The following is a 22,099-nucleotide window of genomic DNA, read 5'->3' as shown; positions in this document are numbered from 1 at the left end:
ATACAAATTGAAATAATATAGAGATGTATTTCCAGCACAACAGGTAGTTTTGTAGCCCTTTCTTTTATAATATTACATTTATGAAAAGTATCGTACCATGCTAATGAAGCTGATAGAACTATTCCTTTGTGCAGAAATAGGATCCACGTCTGTCATCAACATGTCCTTTTCTAACTGACTTCCATATTGCTGAAATGAGAATTAGGCACATATATCATAAACATTTCCTTACTTAATTTACTTCCATTTTCCTGAAATAGCAATTAGGTTATTTTAATAAATTAAATATTAATCTTTACATGACTGTTCAGCCAGACAAAAAGACAGTACAGTGGTGCCTCGGGTTACGAAATTAATTCGTAACGCGGCCGCTTTCGTAACCCGAAAAGCCTTCGTAAGCCGAATTGCCATAGGCGCTAATGGGGAAAAGCCGCGATTCCGTGCGAAAAAGCCGAAAAAAGCACCAAAAGTTTTTTCGTAACCCGAAAAAACATTCGTAACCCGAAACAATAATTCCCTATGGGATTTTTTCGTATCCCGAAAATTTCGTAACCTGGGTATTTCGTATCCCGAGGTACCACTGTATCTAAGTTACTAACAATTATGCTCCACATATTGGAGATTCTCAGAGCTTCAAATAAGTACTTTCTATGTGATTTGTTATATAATTTATGTCCTGATTTTCCTATGTACATTTTAGGAGTTTACTTTTTTGAGGGCCCAACTATTATTCAAGTGTTTACTATCCACCAAAATATCTGGCCTACCATTAATAAACCCTTACATTACTTCTTTAAGGGCAAAAACTGAACAGACCAGATTTCAACAAGATATAGAACTTTCCCAGGACAGGAAAAAAGCAAACAAAAGCCATGTTGGCCCATAAGAAAAATCCTTCAGTCTGCTGATGGGCAAAACCTTACTTAAAACCAGTTCAGAAGCCTATTGCATGTATTATTAAACCGGCTTAATTCTATCCGGTTTAAGGGTTAATTCAGGCACCCTAATCTTATCACACACTTTTTACTGCTGAAATTGCCAACCAAGTACATCCTGGGACCATTGCCACTTGCAGAGCTGCTCCTCCGGGCTGTTTTCGAATCCAGGAGTTTTCCAATGTAATAAAATGGCTGCCTGAGCGGCTCTGCAAGCGGGGATGGACTCGTGCTGTATTCAGGTGGCAATTTCAGCAGTAAAAAGTGTGTGATAAGATCAGGGTGCTGCCCGAATTAACCCTTAAACCGGATAGTGGTAAGATGGTTTAATAATACACATGATAAGCTCCTCAGATAAAGCAAAATAGTGAGCAAGCTTTAAAATTCTCCAGTAATCTTCATCAAGGGGGGTATTAAATACAGTTAAAGTGAGGTGAGATAAAAACCTGTTATGCTATTAAAACTGTGGTCAGCTTTCAGCCCGTCTTGAAATCACCACAGCATAGGCCAAGTGTTCTTTTTCTATTCATATACTGTACTGAGCTATCACACCACTTTTTGCTTGCTGTTTAAAATAAATTCTTATTTTTTTAAATATCTTATCATGGAACTAAAATAACTGATGATCTTTTATCTTATGGGGCAGGACTTTATTAGAAAAGCACACATTAGGAAATGCATTAAAGGTTGGAAAATGGCAGTGTTGTGTGTATTTTGAAATATATTGCTGACTCAGTAGTGACTGAATTTCTCCTTATGGCAGCAGTTTTTTGACAGAAAAAAAAATCGCTACTTTATTGGGTACAGCTGAAGAGGATTGACTCCAGTATGGGTCTAGTTTCAGGCATCAGTCAACCCAACTGCCAATCCATAGAATCCAACTAATCCAGTCTATCTTCAGGGTACCTCTGGTCTGTGTAGTTCACATGTCACCTAGATGCAGTGTGGTGCCACTGGTCCCCAAACTGGGCATGCCCCCATTTAGTCTGCCTGAAGCTCCCATAAGGAGACTGCTAACTAGGTCTGACAGGTGCAAAGACCAGAACTCCCATAGAATTGTATCCAGGCCCCATCTAAAACTGGAGGCCAAAATTATTACAATTAATACAAGCCAAAATGACAATACTCAAAACAGAAGGAGAAAAAAACGGGGTACATATAACTTGTAACATATAATGTATATATACAACATATAATATTCAGAGAAATAGAAAACAACAACAGAAAAGGAAGACTGAGTGATCTCTTCCACAAAATTCCAAGAAATCAAAGGGAAGTTCAAACCAAGGTCCAGGATGCTATTTCACAATAGAAAGAACATACTTCAAGCCCAGGAAGAAATAAAAAGACATTGAATGTTATATAAAAGACATGAGAAAATGAAAGATACATGGAACGAAGAACCATATGAAGATGAAGCCAAAATTCTAAAACCGAAGTGAAAGCTGCAGTAACAGAACTTGGAGAAAATAAATCACCAGGAACAGGTGATATTCCAGCCTAACACACACACAGAGAGAGAGAGAGAGAGAGAGAGAGAGAGAGAGAGAGAGAGTCTATTTCATAACAAAACAATTCACATTGTTAAATATTCTTTGTTTTAAATTAGAGAAAAACCTACAATAGTGTGTTTTAAACCCAAATAATACTCCAATTGAACTGCTACAATACACACAGACAGAAGCAACAAAATCCATAACTAATATGGAAACCAAAAAGGTGGCCAGCAGAATGGAAATGATCAATATATATCCCCATCCACAAAAAAGGAGACACAAAAGACTGCAGCAAAATTATGCTGAAAATTCTGCAGCAGACTCCAACCATACACAGAGAGAGAAATCCCAGAGGTACAAGCAGGAAAAGGAAGAGGTACTAGGGACCACATTGCAAATATATGATGGCTAATAGAGCACACCAAAGAATTCCAAAAGAAGATCAGCATGTGCTTTATAGACTATAGCAAAGCCTTCAACTGCATAGATCATGAAAGTCTATAAACCCTTAGAGACATGGGAGTGCCATCACATCTGATAGTTCTGATGAGAAATTTGCACTTAGGACAAGAGGCTCCTGTCAGAACAGAGTATAGAGAAACTGAATAGTTCCCAATTGGCAAAGGTCAGGCAAGGCTGAATCTATCTGTTAAATTTGTATGCAGAAATTATCGTATAAAGAGCAGGCTTGGACACAAAAGAAGGAGGAGTGAAGCTAGGAGGACATCATGACAAGGAAAAACTATGCTTACTCGATGTATTGATTGATTTCAGGTAGTGTTGGTGATTTCTCAATTATTTCCCCTTACAAACAGGACCACCCACATATTTCATATGATTTGTTGTTGTTCATGAGATAGTCACTCACAAACTGAGGTTGGCCAAAAGAGATCCCACATACTGTATGTGTTTGCATAGTGAGATCTGAAAATTATACTTCAGTATGTTGTACTGGCTGCTCTACTGAGAGGTGACCCATTCAAATATCAGTAGAAACAGAAGTGCAAGAAGTAACTGGTGCTGTGAAAGAAATCTGCTTTTCGTTTTCTTTCTTTTTCTCTCTTGCAAATTATTTTGAATGGAGTCAATTCAACAATGCAACATATTCTTATCCTTCTTTCATTCCAATGGATCTGACAATGATTTTCCTTGGGTAACAAGAGAAGAAGACTTATGTTGAAAAAGCACTGGGATGGAGCTCAACTGTGTATGGATCAGTGGATCCTTCACTGGTGGACGTGTAGTGGAAAATCTGTCATGAAGCAAAGCTACCTTTTCAAACCGGGCTGATCCCAAAATCAGTACAGAGTAAAACGCTGCTATTGGTACTGATGAGGAACATGCCAAAAATTAAGCCATTTTCTGTATCTATTGATCCACTTTTCTTGCGAGTGCTGAGGTTTGAAATAAGGGACAGTACTCAAGGAATTATTTTTGCCATCTGATCTGCTTGTTCCAGAGCTTGCTCCTAAGCATGGACCCTGAAGTGAGAAATCCTAGGCACAGTTTTTAAACCCCTGACAAAAGCAGCAGATGTAAATATATCCTCTCCTAGACAGTAAAAGCAAAGAGAGTGGTTATCTCATTGCTCTACAGTTCTTCCACAGAGGTAAAGCATAAAACCATATACAAGGATGTAAGGAAAGCTCATTGCTGTTCATTGAACATATGGGATTTTTGGTTTTCTTCATACTTGGCTCAAGATTTGAAATTTGTCACCTGCTGCATTGAGGGATGAGAATTTGCAAACATTTCATTTGCAAAAGAAGCAACAGGACAGACACTTCAGTTAGAAATTTGATGTTCAGGACAATGTTGTTGTTTTTGTTTAAGTAATAAAAGTAACAGTGCTTCAGTCATTCAATTTAAGTGTGAGACTCAGTCAAGGCAATGTGGGGAGTGGGAGTGAAAATTCCATTTTAAAGATAAACACAGGCCATCCTTCTTTGTTAGACACTGCAAACCAAGTATTCTGGTTCACACCACTAATCAAAAGAAAAGTTATGGAGGGAAAGCCAGCTGAGTGTTTTGTAGTCCTCATTTTTCAAAGATTTGTCAGGAATGGTTTGCTTGTCTGTGAGGGGCAACCAAGCTGAAATATCTCATTCTCCACAGCAAGACAAATAATATTTCCTCACTCCAAGGACGGGAAAAATAAAGACATAAACCTACATCACTAGTCACAGATGCAATGTATACAGTACCAATATGGACAAAAAGATGACAAAAAATAGCAGATAATTCAGTATTGACAATGATGAAGAACATGTAGTGGATAACAAAGGGTAGATGATGAAAAAGAGAGAGAAACATTCAGATTTGAAGAGGAGAAATAAAGCTGAGTAAACACTTACTAGAACTACATTTGCATGGTGGATGAAAAGGAACTGGGGAGTAACTGGCATGCCCAAGCATGTGTGTAGGACAACATAGTCAGGGTTCCAACTAAAAACTCCTCAGTTCTATAAGAATCCATAAAAGGCTTTGCATAGGTATCAGAGTTTGTGTGACTCACAGAGACTACCCAAAAAAAAGGGGGGGTTAATTTGTCTTTGGTCTGATCCAGGATGCCTGTTCTTATATTAGTTTTTATATATATACTTGAAATTCTTGGAAGAAAACTAGGACAAAAGTATACTTTAATTTTGGGGAAAAAAATAACCTTAAAATATATCAACAGTATTGCCAACTGTAGTTAGGAAATTAGTATGAACTATATAGCATTACGTCTGGCAGATCTATATTATATGTCACATGCTTAGGATAAAGCAGAATGAAGGTAAATAAAAATACATTCAAGTACTATGTAAAACTGAAGGCCAAGGTTTACTGTTCAAATGAAATACCTGGAAGACTGTGTCTGGTATCTCTCTGTCATAAAGAGGAATTTGCTGAAAACAGTAGTAGTCTAACTGTCCTAAGCTTCTCAGCTGCAACAGCTGAAAACGTTTGCAATTTTTAATGTCTTCTGTGGTGGCAAAGTTAAATTCTTCCTGCAGCTGTTCAAGACGAAAATATTTAGAATCACTTTGTTCTTGAGATTTTGCATACTGTTAGAAAATGGAAAATATAAATAAGAATATGCAGCTGATCAGTTAACTATAGCAAATAAATATTGTTATATAAACCCTAAAAACTTTATTATTTTGAATACTATTTCAATTGTTATATCTCTCTCCTTGCACGTTAAAGATGAGAAAGTACAACCATTACAGTAAGAGTGAAAATCACCAATCTTTGGCACAGCAGAAAAGACTGTTGAATAGATCTTGCAGATCTGGATCAGGTACTGAATAAAATCTATGTCAAATGTACATCTAACCTAATTGCCTCCAACAATCTGGGTACTCATTTTAGTGACCTCGGAAGGATGCAAGCCTGAGTTGAGCTTGAGCCCTTTTGCTGGTATTGAACTTGCAACCTTAGGGTTTGTGAGTGAGTGGCTGCAGTACAGGCATATAACCACTGTGCCACCAGGGCTCAGCAGGAGTGGTGGCTTGCCTGGCAGGCTTTACATGAAGCCCCTGCCCACAAGAAAGCAGTAGTGGCAGCTCTGAAAACAGGCAATCCCCTTTCCCTGTGCTGCTCAGCCTGGGGAGAGAAATAGCATAGCTCTTGTCTCACTGGAATCTTTGTTGATCACATGTCTGGAAGCCCATTTTGGTTCTTAACAGAAATGGTGACACACTGGGCAGACTTTACACAGAATTGCCTGCCTGTGAGAAACAAAGGCTGCATCTCCGAAATCAGGGAATGGACCAACCGGACTGATGTAGTGTGGTCCCCATTGTGGTTAGCCCAGAGCCAGTCTGGGACACAATCCTCTAGACTGGTCCTGGATTAAGCAGCTGTGTAGATGCACCTAGTTTCTTATCTAGATTTAAAAATCCAACATTTTAAAAATACACAGCAACTCCTTAATTTGTTATTAATTTTCCCTAAAAAATAAGCTTAATTATTAGATGTTAAAATGTCATCATTACCATTATTAATTCAAGCAAATCCGTGTAGTCAGGGTCATTTGGATCAATATTGACTTCTTTTACCCAATCAATACATTTCTTTATATCAGAATGCCACCAAATTCCAGTTCCTTTTCCTAACCTAATATTCCCTGACATACTGAAAAACAAAAAACAAAAATTAAAATAAACAGATATTGCAGTTAGTGTTAAGGGTTACTGACTCTACCTTTACCTCTTTGTACTTGCCCACAATTGTTTCAACTTTGAAAACAATATATATTCTTCAGATCAATGACATGGACACTGATACTGGCATGGTCCCCTAACTTCTTCATGGCTGACCTAAAATAGTGTTTTCTCAGTTCCTGTCATCAAACATCTCTTCTCTGCCTGAGATAAATTCATGACTTTTTTAATTTAGACTCATGGACAAGAGACTCTGATGAAGTTCCATCATGACTTCAATTAATTTCTACCTCATTATCAAACCAGTCTACACCATACAAAAAATGACACATTTTTGGATACTGTTATCCCTCTCCATAAAATATATTTATGCCAAAATTCAATTTTAGACCCATTGAATTAAAGGAAGGGTACAAAGGATTAAGCAAAGGAAAACAATGCTAAAGATCTTTAAAAATTCTGACAGGCCTCCTAAAGGCTGAATTGATGTGCTCACCCTAAAGGCTGGATGGTTGAGATAGTAGAGGGAGTTGATGCTTCCTTTAGGTGCTCCAAGAAGAGATTACGCTCTCACTTTTCACCAGGGCATGGTTCTTTGTTCAATACGAGTTAAAGTACAGTACTTATATTGACCCGTGGATAAGTCAATTTAGGGTTTTGGGGTCAATTATATATATATATATATATATATATATATATATACAGTGTGTGTGTGTGTGTGTGTGAGAGAGAGAGAGAGAGAGAGAGAGAGAGTGAGTATATACAGTAGTTAATAATATGGCAAATATTTCCAGTGCCATCGCCGTATTTATTTATTTATTTATTTCAAGGATTTATATCCTGTCTTTCTTCTGCAAGGCTCTTTTAGCCTTAGTTCAATAGATAATTGTAACTAAAAATGACAAGAGACAATCAGCTATGGAAAATGACTGAATCGTAGAATCATAGAGTTGGAAGAGACCACAAGGGCCATCCAGTCCAACCCCCTGCCATGCAGGAATTCTCACTCAAAGCATCCCCAACAGATGGCCATCCAGCCTTTGTTTAAAGACCTCTAAGGAAGGAGACTCCACTACACTGCAAGGGAGTATGTTCCACTGTTGAACAGCCCCTACTGTCAGGAAGTTCCTCCTAATGTTGAGGTGGAATCTCTTTTGCTGTAGCTTGAATCTATTGTTCCAGGTCCTATTCTCTGGAGCAGCAGAAAACAAGCTTGCTCCCTCCTCAATATGACATCCAAATATTTAAACAGGGCTATCATATCACCTCTTAACCTTCTCTTCTCCAGGCTAAACATACCCAACTCCCTAAGGCGTTCCATATTGTTCTTTAAGGAAGAGACCCCAAATTCTCAAAAAAGCAATACATTTTACTAAGGATAACCATTATAGCAGAAAGTCAATAGCCCTACTATTGGTGTCCATGCACCATCTTGCCACGCCGTCCACACGGGGCGCACGATGATAACATCCTCACGGTGCGGTGCCCAAACAGCGCTGCACTAATGTCATCATCATGCGCCTTGCACATGGCCTAAAAAGAATCCCCAGGAGCAGGTTCTTTTTAGGCCTCCCGGAAGCCATGCCATTTGGTTGGCACTGTCTCCATCTGGGGCAGAAAGGGGCGGCATCTCACCGCCCCTTTCTGCCCGTCTGTACAGCCCCAAAGTTATATTTTCAAAGACTGGAGGATTCAATAATTGGTTGTGATATTGTGTTGATCCTAATAAAATAATCTGTGTAACTTGCAGAAAATAAAACTGTGGTCTTTATATACGAATTTGGAGAAGTAAATAATAAAAATACCAATATTTTCTAAGTCAGCAGACTTAACATTCTATTCAGCAAACAATTCATGTTGTCTACCTGGCCTGGCCATGTAAACCCACTGGGTGACCTTGGGCTAGTCACACTCTCTCAGCCTCAATGGCAAACCTCCCCTGAAGAAACGTGAAAAGAAACCCCCCATGACAGGATTGCCTTAGGGTGATCATAAGTTGGAATTGACTGGAAAGCAAACAACACACACATTCACCAGATAAGCACATATAGGATAGCAGCCTAATGTATAAATGTTGCTACCTAGAACTGCCAGCAGGTTGAAAGGGTGCTAAAGGAATTCCTTTGTCATCAACTGTCCAAAATAAGGAATATATTACTTTTCCTGATGTCAGAATACATAGTTCGTCAGTTTCATTCTCATCAAGATAAAAAGGTATATCTGTAACAGAAACATAATTGAAAGAAACCTTTTGATCATAACAGTACACTCTAAATACATTTTAAAATGATGTCTCACTTGTTCATTACTTTAATATTTTTTCCACAATGGATAAGCCCTCATACAGAAACAAATTGAATGTAAATACAGTAACATTATAGCTGGCATCCTTAAATATTGCTATATTTGTATTGTTTGGCTGAAGCAAGTGCACTGATATATGTATAATGTATTGCTCACAGTCCCATGATGTCTTATGCTAATGAACCGATGTTCAGAGTGAATAATCCAGACCACAGCAATATTAGTTAAATCTTTAGTAATGAAATGTTAGTGTGAGACTAATTATGCCAGCAGCAGCTCCATTTATTTAAATATGCATCTGCCCCAAACACATTACAAAAGGGCCACTGACCAGAAAACTGAATGCAGAAAGCCAAATATCCCCAAAGTTTTCAGGCTCCTAATTGCAAGTGTTGGCTAAAACTCATAATTCTATCATACAGTTCTATCACGGAACAGCCTCAAAACTATTAATGCTAAGTTAATGCCTGGTTAATGCTGAGATGGATTTGAAAACAGGAGAAGTGAGAGCTGATATACATTCCTCTTTGGTTACAAGTATCCAATATCACCTCCCCATAGTAACTGAATATTCATCAGTGTCTCATTTTTTCTATTATAAACCATTGATATAGCTTTGCTGCTAAGCCCTTATAATATTTTTCCTCCTTCTGACACAAAAAAACATTAGTTAACTCATAATATCTGCATCTTGCACAATTTTTTCAGTCTAAAGCCAAGATATGTTCTATTTGTAATCAAGTGATGCTCATATCATGTAGTTTGTCAATCCAGTTGATCATGGTGGCTTTGTAACATATTGCTTTAAATAATCTCTGCAACAGCAATCAACTTCTTGTCTATTCAGTTAAAACTGATATGATTAACTTACTACTTCCCACTGCCCTGTCCAGAGGTTTAACTTGCTGCTCGCAACTAAATTCTACCTCATCCAAAATGTCTTTGCTTTTTAATATAATGTTACTGGGAACAGGCAAATACACTCTGGCCAACAAGGATGGTTTTCTACTTGATTCAAAAATCTAAAATTAAAAAAAAAACACTGCTTAGATTTTAGGTCAAGCTCTGGCAAAGTAAGATACTTCATAATAATTACCTAAAGCAAGAGAAGAAATTTGAAAAGAAACTACAATACTGCATACTAAAAATTACCAAGGTTAAGTACAGTCGGCCCTTCTTATACACGGAATTTTTATACATGGATTCATAGAATCATAGAATCATAGAATCGTAGAGTTGGAAGAGACCACTAGGGCCATCCAGTCCAACCCCCTGCCATGCAGGAAATCCAAATCAAAGCATCCCTGACAGATGGCCATCCAGCCTCTGTTTAAAGACCTCCAAGGAAGGAGACTCTATCACCCTCCGAGGGAGTGCATTCCACTGTCGAACAGCCCTTACTGTCAGGAAGTTCCTCCTAATGTTCAGGTGGAATCTCTTTTCCTGTAGCTTGCATCTATTGTTCCGGGTCCTGTTTTCTGAAGCAGCAGAAAACAAGCTTGCTCCCTCTTCAATATGACATCCTTTCAAATATTTAAACAGGGCTATCATATCACCTCTTAACCTTCTTTTCTCCAGGCTAAACATCCCCAGCTCCCTAAGTCGTTCCTCATAGGGCATGGTTTCCAGACCCTTCACCATTTTTGTTGCCCTCCTTTGGACACGCTCCAGTTTCTCAATGTCCTTTCTGAATTGTGGTGCCCAGAACTGGACACAATATTCTAGGTGGGGCCTGACCAGAGCAGAATACAGTGGCACTATTACTTCTCTTGATCTAGACACTATACTTCTATTGATGCAGCCTAAAATAGCATTGGCCTTTTTAGCTGCCGCATCACACTGTTCACTCATATTCAAGCATCCACAGTTTGAAAATGTTCAAAAAAGTATTAATTTCAAATACCAAACCTTGATTTTCCAATTTTTATAAGGATCACCATTTTGCTATGTCATTATATTTAATGGGACTTGAGCATCCACAGATTTTGTTATCCACAGGGGATCTTGGAACCAAACCCCAGCGTATAACAAGGGTCCACTGTATTATATAAAGATCTACTTTCAACGAAATAGATTTGTTAACTCAGCATCAAGTGTGGTACTTTACTTTGTCAAACACAACTATGAACAGCATTTAGTTGGGATGAGAAAGGCCACAGCTTTATTGGTTACAGACAAAGAAGCTTGGTCTCCTAATCCGGATCCAAATTCAGCCACCTGACAACCTGCCTGCTGGCCAATATGAACCAATTTCCCCAGCCTGCCTGCTGTGTAGACTTGAAATAACATACATGGAATGCCACTTCAGCAGATACCACTGTATGATTCTCCTGCCTCTCAGAGCCATTTGTCCCCAAGCTGGGTGTAATCTTGGTAGCCTATACCCAATGTAATTTAATGAGACCTCCACACTGGCTATGATGGGTGCACAGCCCAGTCTCCCCTTCAACTTATGTCAAGACCCCAAAAGTTATGACAAAAGTTATGATAGCAGCAATAACAAAATAGAATCAAAATCTGGACAATTATGTAACTGAGGACGTATGGGCTGAGACGAAGATTGAAGCTGAAGGGGAGCCATTTAAATGGGCTGAGAATGGCAGTAGTGTCACAAGGAGGTGCGGGGGTGCATCCCACACCAGGTGACAGCCTAGAAGAGAGGTAACACCCAGCTGAGTGGCCCCAGGCACCCCTTCCTCCCTGCCTGGTGTGGCTTTACACATGTGTAATGCTGCACCGGACAAGGAATTGAGGGCAAGTCTTTTGGGCCCCACGACTGAAGTGCTGTCCCCAAAGCTCACACACACACACACACTGGGTGTCACCCTGGTGCTGAACACCATTGGAGAATGGAACAAACTGAAGCTTCTGCTCACTTTCAAGCCCTACCATTGCCAAGAAACCAGGGTGGGTCTGATTGGTTGGACTTCATCTTCTTTCCCAAAGTCCATGAAATCATGTGGACTTCTATGAACAAGGAAATGAAGGCACTTGTTGATACCACTCAGCCCTACATTTGCCAGCTACAAACTGGCACTCTTGGTGATTCAGGGAATGTTCTTCTAGAAATCAGTACTCAGTAATAGAGCACAAACTTGCACTAAAGGGACTGCTTTGTAAAATTTATTCAGTGTAGACATTGTATGGTCACATGGTATTACATTCTCAAAATGAAAAGGCTTTTCATTTTTACTGTTTGTACATGTTTGTACAAGCAAGCCCTAGCAGGTTCCTGCTTACCCTTAGGATAGATATGCATGATATTAAAAAGGCATATTACCCTTTTATATATTAAGAGCTACATATAAGTTCATACAATGTACTTCTGGCCAACATATTACCTTCTAAATATCTAAATTATCTTAAGTAAAATGGTTAATAAAAATTACAAACAATATTATGACATACTATACTAAAGACAATGAGTTTAAGTTTCAGTTATGCTATAACATAATTTAAATATGTTACCTCCAAGCAAAGAGATTCAGGCCAGTTTAATACTTGAATTCTAAACATTTGCTGAAATATTACTTTGAAATCCTGGCAGAGAGGTGCTTCCAGAGTAGAAGAAACCAATTTACTATTGTAATATATTTTAATAAAGTAACTCTTCAAATTGACTTTGTCTCTTCTCTTTTGCTCATCTCTAGGAACACAGACCAAACAGATTAAAGAAATATCTGATTAGCCTTTAAATATATAACCATACCACAAACCAAAGGTAACTTGTGCAGAAAAATGAAGCATGTTTATCCATTGCACAGTAAAAAAAAAACAATTTTGTTTAAAAATGTACTGCATTAAATATTTCTGATACAGTCCATGTCAAATCAACAAACTAAAATATAGAACTGAATAAATATGCTGAAAAACACATACCCTTCTTGCTAGATACTATGGATACTATCTAACTGACATTTTTTACGATCCCATTTTATAATGAAATCAATATATACATTATAGAAGCATACACTATGCAAAGTTGAAAACACTCTAAAACTCACATGGGACACAAGTTTGCTGTTGTTATTTCTGTCACAAATGTGAGGTGTGGTATGAAGAGAGGTTCATTCCAACCTCCAAAATCTGTTTCAGTTTGAAGTATATGAGATGAATCCAAGCAACCCTAGAAATCAATATTAACACTTTTACTGCATCTGGTATTATTTCAAACCGACCACAATATCTAGAATTATTTTTATTTTAGAACTACATATAAAATTAGAAAAACATGTAAGTTCAAGCATTCTAATTAAAATTCATACCAAAGAGACAATATTTAAGTCAGCTATATTTCTGTAAAAAGAGACACTAATATACATAAAGAGAAAAGGTATTGGCACTGGTGTCATTTGTTTGACTGCAGCAGAAATATTTATGTTCAGAATCTTATTTCTTCCAGATGCTGAAATTCTGTTTTATAATCAGTATCAATTTCTTCTCATTTTTCTTTACCACTTTGTCATCCTCTTCAGATATTTTGACGTCACAGCTGTCCATTTCGGAGTTATTTGCCAGCCTTATTGAAAGACAGAAAGGAAGCAATGAAATCTCTACAGATGTCTACACATAGTCCTAAATCCAACTAATTAGTCCCAACTACATTAGGACTATCCAGTCATGGAAACTTATATGTCAGCACTTACATAATTCCATTGGCTCAATGGATCAATTCAAGTTGAGAGTAATAACTGTATTTAGGTCTGAGACTCAAACTGTACAGAAAGTTGCATGACCCCCCCCCCCCCTTTCAATACAAAGAGTATATAATTGAAAAGTGGGAAGAGTAAAGAGTAAAGAAGGGAAGCTGGCAAAATTAAAACATCCCTTACAGGTGTGTTTACTCAGTATGAGTTTATATACATGTTCTGAGAGCATAACCAGTGTAGAGCTACAAAGCTGATAGCAGGAGCCTCTAGGAGGCTCGGTGTGGACAGTTGAGAGTGACAGGATCCAGAAATGACAGCAGCATCAAGCAATAAACAACCCTGTTATCAGCAACCAAGGAGGTCTATAGTTGTAATAGGACAAAGAGGATGGCACCAAGCTGTGTATGGGGGGGGGGGGGGGAGATTTTTAAATGACACAGCCAGAATGTTTGGCCAACAGTGAAGTGGCAGCCACTCAGCTTTCCTGTTCTGGGTGACCAAGAGGATGTCAACAAGGTAGAAGCCTATCCCCTGCTCCCAACCATTGAGAGCAAAGGAGGGCCTGAGATGACAGGCAGAGAAGACACAGGTGGGAATTTTTCCAGGCCTTGACCTTGCCTCAAACAGACACCTAAACAGCTGACCATGGAGAACTAAGAGTGGTCCAGGATTTTTGAGACACTTAACCTTCTCTGTCAGAGAGCTCTGGTGCCACAATGAACAACATTTCCCAGCACTGAGCCAGGGCAGTTAAAGCAGTCTCAAACTGGATTATTTCTGAAGTGTGTTTTGGACCCTAGAATGCTATTTAAATCCCTCTGGAGAAGTAGGAAGTGTCTGGCAAATGGTAGTGGCCACCATCCTATGGGGCTGATGAAGATATATATGGGAGGCCCCTAGGAGGTCATTTTTAAAGCCAGGCCAGGTGTGTGAGTTTGTGTGCGCATGCATGCACACGCAAAAGAAAGGGTGGTCTTAAACCTACTAATCTGAGCACCTGGAAGCTTTAGAGGGGACTTACTGAGCCTGTAAAAGTTAATGATGGCTGGAATTCTATGAAGAGGGCTTGCTTATGTAAATGAGGTCTGAAGACATTTACTTGTAGCTAGCATCTTCAGCCTGAACATACTTATCTCTACAACCATAATCTGAGAAGACTGATTTATCCAAGACAGCTCAGGGGAATTTAACTGTGTGGCATTAGTCCCTGGAAATAAATAGTTTGACCTCATCTGTGATATGAACATTATTTGCTGGCTAAGGAGTAGTAACAGCATTTGGTGCAGTCATGCTGGCCACATGACCACCGGAGTCATCTCTGGACAACACTGGCTCTTTGGCTTAGTAATGGAGATGTGCACTGCCCTCTACAGTCAGTTTTGAATAGACATTCATGTCAGGGGACTACCTTTGCCTTTACCTGTAAGGAGTAGCAACAGAAGGCATGCGGTTTAGGATCCCTGTCTTGTATTTTACATCCCATGACACCTAACAATGTAACTTCAGTCCTGTCTAGTATATTTTCAATCTGTTTTTATAATTAATATATTACATTTTCTATTTGTGTATGTGGGTAAAGCACATGCTATTGAACAACAATTTCTATATAAAATGAAAAGGCAATTACCAAGTATTATGAATGTTTTATCCACCTACCTTTGAAATTGCAGCTTTACTGTAGTACTGATAAATCCTTGTTTCTTACGTACAGATTTTATCTGTTTCCATATCTTCAGCATATTTTGTATTAAAGAACTATCTCTTTGGCATTCTTTGTCATATAATCTTTTAGTATGTCTTTTTAGAGTGCAAAACAGCAAAAAAGATCAAACCATCAAGAAAAAAAGTAAAATGGCAAGTTAGACCATTGTCAGTTATTTCTTCTAAAATCTCGACAAGAGGTTTCATTTCCCATTTAAAACTAACAAGTTTTTTATTTATAATACACACTATTATTTTTTAATAAAAACAATTAAAGGAATCCCAAAATGTAACTAAATGTATATTTGGAATATAACAGATTTATCATTGTTTAATAAGTAATAAACACTTTTAAAAACAATTAGTTGTTTAATAAATAAACATTTTATTATAAACGTGCTTCCATCATCCAAAAACAGAACATAGGCTTCATATACTATTAAAAATGAATATTTTGCCAGTTATATCATCATAGATCTGAATAAGGGAATGGTTCACACAGACCCCACTTCACTCCCATCTACTCCACTAATCAGCTAAAAAATGTGAGGCATTACAGATAGTAGTAGCCCTTTTTACAAAATATTGTAAATTTTTCTCTGGCCAGAAATAGGGTAATTGCTGTCCTGCCTGATAAAGAGAGACAATGGCTGCAATTCTAGGAACCAGCCAGGCAGAATTATTTCCACCTTCCAAAGTACATTCAAACAGCATGGGATCTTGGAACTGCTCCTTTCTTCAACCCCCTGTACTTCATTACTACAGAAAAGGACAATAGGATTTTTAGAATGGCAAAGAAAAATGGAAAGAATAGCATGGATTTTTTTCCAGCCACATAATCTGATACCCACCCACCAGTTTCCGTCTGCACCCTCTATTTTCCTTTTTGTTCCCTCAGTGAACACTCAATATTCTATAAATCAAAGTACCAAAGTAAACAGAAGGCTTTGTGGAATTGTATTTTTTTTAATTGTTAAAATGCATCTCATCACCCAGAAAATGCACATGTGTACTGAAAATGTATTTTGGAATTACACCATTTTGTTTCAAAACTGATAAGCATGAGTCTCATGCTCAATATCAGAAGAAAATATGTAATAATAATAATAATAATAATAAGAAGAAGAAGTTTTATTTGTTAACCGCTTTTCCAAGTGATCAAAGCGGTGTACAACACGAATTGCAATAACAAGAAAACATGGGAATAAAAATTGCAATACAAATGAAACTTCAATAAAACATTACAAAATACTGATAAAACCATCACAGTTTACACAATATAACAAATCCAACTAGCAAGTGTGGACGATAATACATTCATATGGGGGGTCAGGTGTTGTTAGAGACGTCAGGGAAAGCTTGCTCAAACAGAAAGGTCTTAAGTCTCTTTTTAAAGAGGTCTAGAGAAGGGGTGGAGCGGAGCTCCTCGGGAAGAATGTTCCAGTTCCTAGGGGCAGAGGTAGAGAAAGCCCTTTGCGAGGTAGATACATATCTCGCCTTTGGAACTTTCAGCAATTTCTTCCCAGCTGATCTGAGTGTGCGGGGCGGATTATATAGGGAGAGGCAGTCCTCTAAGTACCCTGGGCCCAAGCCATTTAGGGCTTTATAGGTTATAACCAACTCCTTGTATTGTGCCCGGAAGCGAACCGGCAGCCAATGAAGATCGTACAAGATTGGTGTTATACGGTCGGCCCTGGAATGACCAGTGACCAACCTAGCTGCCATGTTTTGCACTAACTGAAGCTTCCGGGTTTGGTACAAGGATTGCCCCATGTAGAGCGCATTACAGAAATCCAACCAAGAGGTTACCAGAGTGTGTACCACCGTTTCAAGGTCCCCCCGGCCCAGGTAGGGTCGCAGCTGGCGTATCAGCCGAAGCTGATAACAAGTACTCCTGACTATCGCATCCACCTGAGATGTAAGATGGAGCGACGAGTCCAGGAGCAACCCCAGACTGCGAACTGAGTCCTTCATGGGGAGCGTGACCCCATTCAGGACAGGTGGGCAAATTACCTTTCCCGGGCCCAGGGAACCTATCAAGAGTACTTCCGTTTTCTCTGGATTCAAGCTGAGTCTGTTTTCCCTCATCCAGCCCATATACATATACATACACACACACACACACACATACATATATATATATACAGTGCGCCCGCGCCATACGCAGGCGCGCCATATGCGCCCTTGAGCATACGCGCTCAAGCCGCGGGGCACGCGCAGGGCGGAAGGGGCGGCACGTCCCATTCAATTGAATGGGCATGCGCGCCTGTTGCGGCCCGCGCGCACGCACCACCACGCCACCTTGCACGACCCCAATTGTTTCCAATGGGGCTCAAGCATAGGCGGAATTCGCCTTATGCGGAGGGATCCAGAACGGATCCCCCGCATAAGGTGAGGACGGACTGTATATATACTGTACACCGCTATGATCGTTGCGGAATAGCAGTCTATAAATAAAACTTATTATTATTATTATTATTATTATTATTATTATTATTATTATTACCGACTCCAGACAGGCATCTAGAGGAGAGATGCCATCCCTGGTCACTGCATCAGTCGGAGACACAGAGAAACATATTTGGGTGTCATCTGGAGACACGCGCCCCGTGTCTCCAGATGATCTCTCCCAGCAGCTTCATGTAAATGTTAAATAGCATGGGGGACAGAATGGCTCGTTGAGGGACACCAGATGTAAGTGCCCTCTTATTGGAGCACACGTCCCCCAGCTGCACCATCTGGAGTCTGCCCGAGAGGTAGGATCGGAACCACTGGAGCGCAGTGCCCCCGATTCCCAACTTCCTCAGGCGTTCCAGAAGGATACCATGGTCAATGGTATCGAATGCTGCTGAGATGTCCAAGAGCACTAACAGGGACACGCTACCCCTGTCTATGCCCAGACAGAGATCATCGACCAAGGCGACCATGGCAGTCTCAACTCCATAGCCCGCCCGGAAGCCAGTTTGAAATGGGTCTAGAAAATCAGTATCATCCAAGATCGATTGAAGCTGAATGGCAACCGCCCTCTCGATCACCTTCCCCAAAAATGGCAGCAGCGAAACAGGCCGATAAATATTATGAATCAGGGGGTCTAGGGAGGGCTTTTTTAGCAGCAGTTTTACAGTGGCCAATTTTAAGCTGGATGGAAAACGCCCTTCCCTGAAAGATGAATTAATTATGCAGCGCAACAAGGTTGTTACAGCCGCACCCCCCTGAGCCGCCAGCCAAGAGGTACAGGGATCAAGAGAGCATGTTGTTTTCCTAACACTTCTAAGGATCTTGTCCACTTCCTCAGTACTTACAGACTCAAAGTGATCCAGTATAACCGAGTCCACGGAAGCTCTGGAGCTCTGGAATTGTTAAATTCGTCACAGCAGGCCTTGGATGGTTCCAAAATAGAGTTCAGGGAGGAGGATAGCTGAGTAAGCTCCCTCACTACCCTGAACAGCTCTGCCGGACACGACTCCACTGACGCAATACGTGCAGGACAGAACAAATTCTTTGCTGCACTTATCGCCACTCCATAGGCCTTTAAAAGAGAGTCTAGGAGTGTCTTGTCGGATAAGCGCTGGTGTCTTCGCCAGTCGCACTCTAGTCGTCGTAGAACCCGCTTCCTTTTCCTGAGATCTTCCGTATACCAGGGCTTTTTATTGGAAGCAGGCCTGAGAGGACGCTTGGGAGCAATACTGTGTATAGCCCTGGAGAGATCAGTGTCCCGGGTGTTAGTTAGGGCATCAACAGAATCGCTGTCAGTTCCAACCATATACCCCTCTAGGGCCTCTTGGAACCTTTTGGGTTCCATCAGCCTTCGAGGGTGGACCATTCTAATAGGTCCGCCACCCCCGGGGGGGATCTGGGTCAAAGCCTTGAGTTTAACCTCAACCAGGAAATGGTCCGTCCATGACAAGGCGGAGATATTGGTTACCTCCGCCCATGGATTCTCCATGTCTGTACAAAAGACCATATCAAGTGTATTACCAGAAGAATGCGTGGGCCCTAAGACCAATTGAGATAGGCCCATGGCACTCATGGTAGCCATGAACTCCCGAGCTGCACCAGATGGACCTGTAGATTTGCCCTGAGCCAGCAGGGTATGATTTAAGAGAAATAATAACCTTTAAATTAAAATACGTACAGTCCAAACAAGACAGTTGATGTGGCATACTGGTTTTAGCCATAGAAAATTACTGGATGGCCTTAAGCAAATCACACTCTCTCTCAGCTTCAGGGGAAGACAAAGACAAACCCACTCTGAACAAATCTTGCCAAGAAAATCCTATAATAGAGTTGCCTTAGGTTCACTATAAGTTGGAAACTACCTGAAGGCACACAACAACATAGACGAAACAAATAAAAACAAAACACCCACAGCATGTTGGATATCCATTTCACTTTCCTAAACAAATACCTTATTTGTGATCTGAAATCCTTTAAAGTGCTTGTACTCAGCTGGTTTATTTTTAAATTACTTTCTGATAGCTTGGTGGCACTTGTTAATGCTCTCAGCTGTAATAAAAATAATCTGTTTAGAATCTATTACATTTTTATTAGAAAATTAATAACTTCAGATGTCATTTTATGAAAAAAAGTTCATAATCTAAAGTGAAAAAATGCCACAGCCAACAGCAATAATATAAAAACATAAAGTAAAAAAAAGAACACATTATGCACAAAAGTAATTATTTTCTGTATCTCCAGCACACAAATTTAGTTAAGTGAAAGATTTCTTCATACATTAAGTTATGCTATACATTGGCAAAAAATGTGATAAGTATCATAAAATGTGGTAGAAACTAGCTAATTTAGATTTTAAAAATATGACTAACAGCTATTAGAGACAGAAAATTGTTATACATGGAATTTGGATCTACAGGAACTCTTCTTATGTTCTGATTTGGAAATACAGTTCTCCCTCCGCATTCATGGAGGTTAGAAGAAAAATACCCCCATGAATGTGGGAAACCTGCAAATAACTTCCCCACACACACACTCAGAAGCCAGTTAAAGGGAGGGTGGGTGGGGGAAGGAGAGCAGGACCATGCACTCTTTTCCCCTCACCCCCCCATCCCTTTCACTGGTTCTCTGCCCCTTTCCCAGCCAGAGTGCTACCTTGCCCAGGGAGCGATTGGGGAGAGAAAGGCTGGAGGAGCCTCCAGCCCCCCAAGACCCCTTCCCTTCCTAATTGCTCTCTGGGCTGCCCAGGGAATGGGGTCTTAGGGGGGTGGAAGCTCTTCCTGCCTTTCCCGCCCTGATCGTTCCCTGATCGGGGAGGGAAGCAGCCTGGGGGAGGCTGGAGCTCTTGACCTGACAAATAATCAAAACTGCAAATCTCAAGGCTGTGAATGTGGAAGGATAACTGTACCATATTATGAGACAATCAAACAAGTTATTATTATTCTTGAACAGTCCTGCATACATTAAATGGAGCTATTGAAACACGAATGTACTCAATCAATTGCTCATAGATACTGTTGTTTTTTTCATTTTCCACATGTATGAATCCTTTTTTTTAAATAGAAACAGAATGCCATTTTAACTGAGGTCCTTGGACAGCAAAAGGATTTTAAAAATCACTAATTTGGATGAGGTTACATTCTCCCTGAAGATGCAGGTTTGCAGCTTGGGTGTATTCCTGAATTGAGCCCTGAGCCTGGAAGCTTAGATCTCAGCAGTGGTCAGGAGCTCATTTGCACAGTTCTGTGCCAGCCGCTCTTGTTGCTTTAGAAGTTAGACCTGGGCAGTGACAAATGCCTTATCTAAAAGGTGCACATATGGTAACTGATAACATGATCATAGCAGCAGAGACAGTAGAGAAACTTGAACACATTTTATATCAAGTGATGGAAACAGCACATGCTATGAATAGCAAATTTAATGAAGAAAAGGTTCAGTTTAAGGTTGACACACTAACATAGCGACTGCTGAGAAACTTTGACCTGGTAAATTTCAGACTATTTGGAAAATAAGGATAAACAAGATGTACTCATATTTTTAGCACCTGTGCAGTATCTGCCTAAGAAAACTTTGAAATTCATGGGATTATCATAAATTGATGTGTGACTTGAAAGCACATAGGCACACACATATATTCTATGGGAGGAAGAGACCATTCTTTGTTGAGAAAGAATGTAGTGTTTCAGTGGGTGTCGGAACATCATAAAGCTTTTGATATAATTAAACAATAGTTTTGCCAAGCACCTTTATTCCATACTTTTATGTTGCAAAACTAGTTGTAGTTCAAGCTGAATAAGCATCAAACAGAGAAAACATCAAAAGCAGACTAGGGAGTATTTTTGCTTCATGATAAAAAAAAAACTGTGTCTAATGTCTCAAGGTCACTTAGGATATCATAGCAAAAATATGCTCAGAGAAAGAACTGATTTCATCAATATATGCTTGGTAAAATGGTTTCAGTTCAAATTATCATAACCCGTTGGAAACAACCTTCAAAAAGCCTATAGCTGTGCTCCTACCCAACTGCAACAAATAACTTTTATAACTTTAGAGGAATCAACATGTGTGAATACCCCAAGTAAATGTATGTCTCTTGTTGATACTGTGGGTTACTGTAAATTTTTCCCCAAATGAAGAAGATTTCTGTAGAAAATGAGAGAATATTATGTGCCTTGAGCACATTAGCTATTCATTCATATGGATTGTGTGCAATAGAAGAGGTGCTAAAGAAAGATGGGCGGTCTCGCACCACTGCGGGTTGCAGCGCTTCTCTTTGCGGTGCAGTTATGATGCCGCGAGGCGCCAATGGCGCACTTGTGACATCATATGTGCCATGCGACGTGCAGACGCAGCACATCCGCTACGTCAAGATGTCGGCCCCCATGTGGAAATGGGAAATGAGCCAGTTA

At 39.8% G+C, this 22,099-nt stretch overlaps 1 protein-coding gene across 11 annotated transcripts in view; it reads right to left on the bottom strand.

The window, feature by feature from the left end:
- Window positions 1-22,099, bottom strand: part of CC2D2B (coiled-coil and C2 domain containing 2B) — a 70,324-nt gene that overhangs the window by 28,798 nt on the left and 19,427 nt on the right. For 6 of the 11 annotated variants that reach the window (XM_042459251.1, XM_042459250.1, XM_042459254.1 and 3 more), the window contains 10 exons: window positions 19,645-19,742; window positions 15,192-15,332; window positions 13,342-13,405; window positions 12,891-13,012; window positions 12,355-12,532; window positions 9,758-9,908; window positions 8,664-8,802; window positions 6,415-6,553; window positions 5,278-5,481; window positions 97-189 (listed from right to left, as the gene is read on the bottom strand). In XM_042459251.1, the coding sequence (XP_042315185.1) occupies window positions 97-189; window positions 5,278-5,481; window positions 6,415-6,553; window positions 8,664-8,802; window positions 9,758-9,908; window positions 12,355-12,532; window positions 12,891-13,012; window positions 13,342-13,405; window positions 15,192-15,332; window positions 19,645-19,742 (1,329 nt within the window). The other 5 variants (XM_042459257.1, XM_042459255.1, XM_042459258.1 and 2 more) reach the window with 5 other exon arrangements.

Source organism: Sceloporus undulatus, chromosome 3 (genome assembly GCF_019175285.1).
Source record: "Sceloporus undulatus isolate JIND9_A2432 ecotype Alabama chromosome 3, SceUnd_v1.1, whole genome shotgun sequence".
Lineage (NCBI taxonomy): Eukaryota > Metazoa > Chordata > Lepidosauria > Squamata > Phrynosomatidae > Sceloporus > Sceloporus undulatus.
The sequence above is the reverse complement of the archived record's forward strand: the minus strand, read 5'-3'. Positions and strand labels throughout refer to the sequence as shown.